The following is a 7,692-nucleotide window of genomic DNA, read 5'->3' on the forward strand; positions in this document are numbered from 1 at the left end:
AAAGGATTCCTACTCAAACAGTAAATAATCAGTATATGCCTTCTATAAAATTTCTTGTACCTCCAAACCTAAAAACTTTTGCTCATCACCAAAAGGACACTAAACCAGAGCCCAAAACCTCCCTTGCCATGAGCTACACAATTGTTTCAATTTTCTGATGCTTTCAGTATTTCAAAGCCCTGATGTAGTTTCACCATTGCTCCTTGGTAGGGATGTACTGCAGTGACCCCACATATCGAAGTACACAATCGGCTCTTTGAGGAAATTCTGGAGGGTGGACAGGGAAAATCAGTGGAGAGTGCTTTGACTGTGTTTGCTCACAAACCTAAATTACTGAGATTATTAACACTAGAGCAGACTATGAAGAACTGCAGGAAAGCCTAATAAATTAGACAGCATGAGATTAGGTTTGTTGTAGGTAAGAAAAGGTGATCTCAAAGGAGCAATTTGAAATTATTCATAAATATTCATTTCTAATCTAGCTGAAATTTCTTAGGAAAAGCTTAAGCATGACCTTCAGCAGTTCAAAAAGTATGCACAGAAATGCAAATGGATACTCCTCCGTACTGAGAAGCAGATGAAAATATTGCAGGGCTAATTGAAGTACATGTTTTCCATTAGTAAATGATATCACCTTTACTCTGGAATTCAGTTGCTGAAAAAAAATACCACCTATTGCCTCCTGAAATTGCAGACTTGAAGGAGATGAACTGAAAATAGTTCCAGAAAGAGGACAAGAGATGAGAAGAAAAGGCTTCCATAGAAGTTAAAAAGATCTCAGGTAAAAATTGACTAAACAGTATATACGACATCAGGAAAGGGATGATATTCAAGTATCTTTTTTTATCTTTCCAAATTATCTTCCATTGTGGGATCTGTGAGGTAAATTACAATTCTATGCAGTTGGAAAAGTGATAGAAGAGTCTATGGTTCCAGATAGAGCTATGCTTATTGTTTTACAAATTTTCTTACAAGTATGCACCATTTCTGTGGTATAGAAATATGATGAACTACAGCTGCCACTACTTCAGAGCTCAGCTCTTCAGACAGGATGACATCCTCTAGAGATCAGATTAGGTTGACTAATTGTCTGTTCTGTCCAAAAAAGGCCAGTCTTTTGACTTTTACAGTAGTGTGATTTATATTTCTGCACTGTATCAGTTTTTGGTGTTTGTTCCACATATTTTGTATCCATATTTCAAGGGTGGACTTCCCTGCAGGGACTTGTGCCAAAGTTTACAGTAGCATGAAAACATGTAGTTTCTCAAGGATCCTGAGATTGTCTATTTTGAAAAATAGAGCAGAATGGCATCCAAATTCAGAGATAGTGAGCATCAAATGTTTTGTTTTTGTTTTTGTTTTTTTTTTTTCCCCTGGGATACCATTTATAGAAATCTCTCACAGATAGCCCACCAAACACAAATATTCCACGGCCAAAGGGGGAAATCACTATGATACAGAGTTACAAAAACATTAAATAACAAAGAAGTGTGCAATTGAACCCAATTAGCCATAATAACAGGAGAAAGACAAGGAAGCGAGACAGCACAAGAACTTAAACCAAGTATTTAAACGTTGAATAAACCTTCTATTACTACATAATGGGGCAAGTATGTAGAAGGGCAAAAAAAGTCGAAGGGTATACAACATGAGTATTTTGAGGAACAGATGAGGGAGCTGGGGTTGTTTAGGCTGCAGAAAAGGAGGCTCAAGGGGGACCTTCTTGCTCTCTACAACTAGCTGAAAAGGAGGTTGTAGTGAGGTGGGGGTCAGTCTCTTTTCCCAGCTAACAAGCAATTAGGCAAAAGGAAAGGGCCTCAAGTTGTGCCAGGGAAGGTTTGGATTGGATATTATGAAAAATTTCTTCACCAAAAGGGTTGTCAAGTCTTGGAACAGGCTGTTCAGAGAAGTGGTGGAGTCACTATCCCTGGAGGTATTTAAAAGATGTATAGGTGTGGCTCTCAGGGACATGGTTTAGTGGCAGACGTGGCAGTGCTGGTGTAATGGTTGGACTTTATGTTCTTAGGGGTCTTTTCCAGCCTAAGCAATTCTTTGATTCCATGACTCTATGTAATTAGCCTGTTGAACACTCCCACAGGATATTGTTGTAGTAGTGAATACAAACGTAGGTATTCCTGGCTTTTAATATACCCAAGGCAAACACCATTTTCTGGATTCTAACACGTCAATAACGAGATTGAACTTGTGCTGTTAATCCCATTGTGTATGTCCCACCCAACATAGACACTCTGCAACTGTTTTCAGAGTATAAATTCAGTGTCGTAGCCTTTTATATTAACTACTGTCAAATACATGATTTTGGGCCACAAAAGTGCTGCCAGTGTGGCAATTTGCACTTCCCAAGATCTACCCAGTAGCAATAATTCCTGCACTTCTTCTCTCCCTATATCAGTTACTCAGGAGGACACCTATTTCCCTTTCATAATAATGCCAGTCAAAAGCTATTCCCAACCTGTTAAAATTTTGATCTTTCTTCTTAAAAAAAAAAAAAAACAACAAAAAAAAAACCCTCCATATGAAAAAAAGGGGTATTAGCTGAGTGGTAATAACAGGTTGGAAAAGAACAAACACTGTTTCTTTTTTTTTGGTCTTTCACGTAAATCTTTCTATTTTTAAACAGACTGGCCAGTTCTGCTTGTTATTTTTTAGCCATAAAGGGAGTTGGTTCAAGGTATGTCAGCATGATAGGTCATGCCTCCATTTAGGCTGGAGGTATTACTTTTCAAGGATTCTTTTAATAGAGAATGAAAATTTTAGTGTCCAGAAGTATATGTGTTCTTTAAACTCTCCTCCTCTGACTTCTAATGGCTGCCTTGTTCTCAGGAAGGATTGTTAGGGGGTGTTCACCATTCCGATCTCCACCTCAAAAGCCGGAGGCCAACCCAACAGCTGCATGCATGGACTGTTTTAGTTCATATAGTGCTTCAATAAAACCAAACCAACCAATCAACCAGCAAAAAAACAAAAGCCCACAGAGGTGCATGCACACACACACACACACACCCTGATCTACAGCAGCTCATTTCACAGAAGTAAAAAGACAGAGAAGGTGAGATTAAAACTGATTAAAAATTTTAGGAGGGTCACCATTACTTATGTTCTCAGAAAAGCCAATTACCAGCACTTAGCAAGTGCCTTTCTCCACACATCCCAAATCACCCTGGGGTACGACACCATGCAATTCAAACCGTACATAATTTCTGCACCTTCTCCAGTAGCATCTGGAACTAGCAGTGGCCAAAAGATAGTATTGGACTGATGCAATAGTACTAGGCAAAAAACTAGTCTAATATTTCAGATCCTCCAATGTATTTTAAATGTAACCAGCAAAAGATAGTTGAAAGAAAAAAAAGCAAACTCACCATTCTGGAAACTAAGAGCTTTTCCCTAGATCCAAATTATGTTTTTGTTCAAGACATCAGTACTGTTGAAGGAGCACTTATTCCTGCTCTGGCTTTGAAACACTCTGGCGTGCCCAGTGTTCAGGTGGTGCTGGAGCACACCTGGTGAGCCTCCCTCTTGGGAGTGCTGAGCAATGCCTGCTGGAATGTGCAGTCTAGCAGGAACCCGGCACAGCTGGCTCAAACAGACAGGCGTGAACCGTGGGACTACATTACCCATAATTGCCTTGAGCTGGTTTGTGATTACACCTGAAACCAGGGGAGGTGGTGTGGAAGTTTCACCTTAGGGGGGAGAGAGATAAGCAGAGGAGAAGGAGGAAGCATGTGCTCCTTGTGTGCCACTGGAACAGACTGAGGATTTTCTGCTTTCACATGCCATGCTGCAGATATACTGAATTGCTAGGAGGGGCTCAAAGAGTGGCCTTCTGATTAAGGTCAAGTTAGAAATAATTAGATTTACTGGCACTGAATACTTGTGACTGAAATTGCTTGAACCTGTATGACCGGTTTAGGCATCTCTGTGTATGTGAGAGAACCAGACAACTGGATATAAGCAAGCAAGTGAAGCAGGGGTGGCAGTGGCTTAACATATATCTGCAGAGGAGGGAATACAGAAACATTTGGCAGGGTGAGGAGGAAAACGTTCCTTTTTAGCCCCATGTCCTTTAGGAAATAGTAAGTTTTCTGATACGTTATATTGCAGGTGGTTTTTTTCAGTGACTTCAGAATTTCATAGAATAAAGTTTAGAAGGACAAAGGTTACAGGAACAGACACATAAGAAAAACGTGCCAGGAATGTCACAGGGAGAAGGGATGATTTGCTTATCCTATTTTTATTTGCTACCTGTGGGTTTATGACTCTTAAGACTCACAGCAGAAACCCCCGTTTCATGGAAAGAGGTTTCACAGGCTTCCTAAACCTGCATTCAAAAAGTTGAAGTATAAGTCAGACAGAATAAAAAGAAATGGAGAAAGGCAGAATCCTGTCTGTTTATGAATAGTGTTAAGTAGTGGGAAATTTCCAACAAATAAGCAACCTGCCAAAATAAGTGGTTATGTTTGATATGATAACAAAGTGAGGTGAAATTCAGCAGTTTCATCCTGAAAAAAAAATGCAGTTGAAATGGCCAACTATTTCAACCAAATGCTCAATCCATTACAGCACCATTCAGAGAAATGAACACTTTGTCTCCCACCCAGTCCAGCAAACAGCCTTTCCCACCTCACCACATGTGACAAAGATGAAGAAAGAGATTCCCCATCTCCAAATGATTTAAGCAACAAGATAGATTTTTGAGAGAGCTTTATCCTACTGTGAGAAGCAGGATGTTAGAGTAATATAGCATGGTTTTTCACTCTGTGCTAAAACTGCCTGTTACAGAAAAATTAGGTGATTTCTACTACCACTGCTTCTCTAAAGGCATAGTTTGGAAAATCAAGATCTGAAAATAGAAAATGTAGGACCGATAAGCCCTGTCAGAGACCAGGAAGAAAAGGTAAAAATTTCCAGTGGCATTTAGTGGTTTACCCAGAGAGCAAGCATTTAATTTTTGTTATATGTTTCATTTTCTGAGTTTTTTGAGTTTTCTTGAGGTAGGTGATGTCTTTCATGTGTGTCTAATACTAATGACAATAACAACCCAAACCAGTTGAAACTCACTGTCATACTAATAAAATCCAATAATAAATTAAGATTTTGGTGACCTAAACTCTAAATTTCAATCTTTTTTCTGTTATGTCAGACTGCTCTTTAAAATTTCTGTTTAGGTAAGGTACCATCCCTAGGCTTCATTTCTCTGAATGGAACATTACCTCAGAAAAGAAATGTTGGTTAAAAGTAGAAGCATTTTCAGAGCCAGATGTCTTTACCAATCCATTCTTCTGAATAAAAAAAAAAAAATTAAAAAAAATATTAGTGCTATTTTACCTTAAACAGAAAGGCTTTAAGTTTAGGCTAATGATTTTTAACATCCCTTTTTGTAGGGATTAATGAAAATTCAATTAAAATAGTATCCCTCCCAGCTGTTTCCCAGGTAGAAAATATGTTTAGAACCCATAAAGCTGCAGTTGGGACCCCGGTGACTCATATAAAACATCTACAAGATTTGACTTTATCTCTGGGTCTCATAAAGCTATAGAATCATAAAATTATTTGGGTTGGACAACTTGCAGTAGATCAGGTTGCTCAAAGTCCCATCCAACCTGACCTTAAACACTTCCAGGGATGGGAAATCCATAACTTCTCTGGATAACTTGTTCCAGCGCCTCACAACCCTCTCAGTATGGAATTTCTTCCTAATAGCTAATCTAAACTTATTCTCTTACAGTCTAAAGCCTTTTTCTCTTATCCTGTCTGTACATGTTTCTTTTAAAAGTCCCTCTTCAGCTTTCTTGTAACATCCCTTTAGGCACTGGAAAACTCCTAACTACAAAAGGACCCAAATATTAATCTAGTCTATCTTGGTTTTCCTTGCAAGGGTGACCATCTATTAGTTCCCACATATTTATTAAAGTCTGCCACTTGTATAATAATAAAGTTTACCTTATTGCATAATAAAGTTTACCTTGAAGGCATCTAAGCCAGATATTTAAAAGACAGCACTGCAATAGTCTGCTACCACTCCAGAAATGTTCTGACCAGTCAGCTTTCATTTCCAGACTCTTCAGAAACCCAAACACTGCAACAGCTTTTTTTTGAACATCATTTGATGAGACACTGCAGTTTTCTGCAGTTTGACTCGTTTTCAGAGCAATGTCTTCCAGAAAGAAATTTAGACTCCTAGGCCTTAGGAATGCTAAATAACATGTGGACAGTTAATAAGCGCTTTCATGGGTTTCATTAACTGCACTGGTTGTGCACGCATGCTGTACACACAGACAAAACCAACAGCAGATGCTGACAGGCTCACGTGGCAATGTTTTTTTCTTTTTTGTTGTTTGCTAAGTTTTACCCTTCTCAGATATATTTCTGTCATTGAAATTAGTGGAATTTAGGGGAAATCTCCTGGAATAGAAAAGGAACAAATGAGGATAATTCCAAGATGGGAAGTCTGGAAGCTGGGAGGACATGTATATGGTAAGCCCTGGATGAAATCCAGATGTGGTGGGTCAGTCCATCTGAGCCCAGAAAAAGTGCAGCAATAGCTGTAGAGTTGGTCTCCAGCAGCTGCCAACTCCAGGGCAAAAGCAACAGCACAGAACACTAACCTCGTTTGGAGGTGGGCGAATGCCACCAAGACATATCCTTTAACTTTTGTAATCTTACTGGTAGTGATAGCAGGATAATGGACTGTTTGGGAGCATAAAAAATCACATACTGGCTTGAAGTAACATAACATTCATGAGAAGTGACAGCCATGTCTTTGCTTCTTGCCTGATTACAGTATATGCTTTCCCCTTCACTGATTTTGTATTTAAATTACTGCATATTTTGATGGCTAAACCTAGCAATGACTTTAGGGTCAAAGGGCACACTTAGGTTTTGTGTGCAAACATATTTTATTTGCTTGCAGCAGATGGAATAGCTGGGGCAGAATGTAGCATATGCTCTTGGACCTGCATCTGTGTGCTGCAGTTCTTATCCGAAGAATGAGAAACACCAAGCCCTCACTTTACATTGTGTTTCATTCTCATCCCATTGGTTTCAGTTGTTCCTAAAATTCATGAGAAGAAAAATACAAACTCCTTGCCCGTCAAGACATTAGAAGAGGGGAACCATTAACCGTAGGCTACGTGACAGTTACCTCTGTAATTATTTCCAACACAAATTAGCTGTGGTCACTACACTATGATTTATGATTGCATCTGGGAGAGGAGAAAAAGGTTCAATATCAGAACATTCTGGATAGAAAGAATCCACTCAGGTATGGTCAAATATATTATTCTTCCCCTGCCCCTTCCCACAAATGGTAGAAAAACTTCCCTGGCAGAAAACATTCAGGCCAAAGATATTTACACACAAGGTAGCAACTTGGACATTCCTCCCAGTAAAATAACAATCAATAACCAAGAGAAGCGTGGGGGTGAAAACTTGTCTTCTGACAGGACTATGCTAGAAAATGTTTAATAATATAGTAATGCTGGCAGAAGCAGTTCTGGCTGCTTTTATTGATTCCAGGAGTCTGAGTATATTCCATACCAACAAAAGCACTCCTGCCAGTTCTATATCACATTAGGGCTCTTGCCAGTATCAAACACTGCCAAAAATCACATTCTTAAGAGATATGACTTATACTAACACACATATCTAAAACAAAGCAAGCCTTACAAA

At 39.1% G+C, this 7,692-nt stretch overlaps 1 protein-coding gene across 1 annotated transcript in view; it reads right to left on the reverse strand.

Moving 5' to 3' along the window:
* Positions 1 to 4,217, reverse strand: part of MACC1 (MET transcriptional regulator MACC1) — a 38,311-nt gene extending 34,094 nt beyond the window's left edge. The window contains exon 1 of the mRNA XM_072925590.1: positions 3,384 to 4,217. Within this exon, the coding sequence (XP_072781691.1) occupies positions 3,384 to 3,386 (3 nt within the window). The 5' untranslated portion in view covers positions 3,387 to 4,217. The remainder of the gene's footprint in view (positions 1 to 3,383) is intronic.
* Between the last annotated feature and the right edge of the window lie 3,475 nt (positions 4,218 to 7,692).

This window comes from Taeniopygia guttata, chromosome 2 (genome assembly GCF_048771995.1).
Source record: "Taeniopygia guttata chromosome 2, bTaeGut7.mat, whole genome shotgun sequence".
In the NCBI taxonomy this organism is placed as follows: domain Eukaryota; kingdom Metazoa; phylum Chordata; class Aves; order Passeriformes; family Estrildidae; genus Taeniopygia; species Taeniopygia guttata.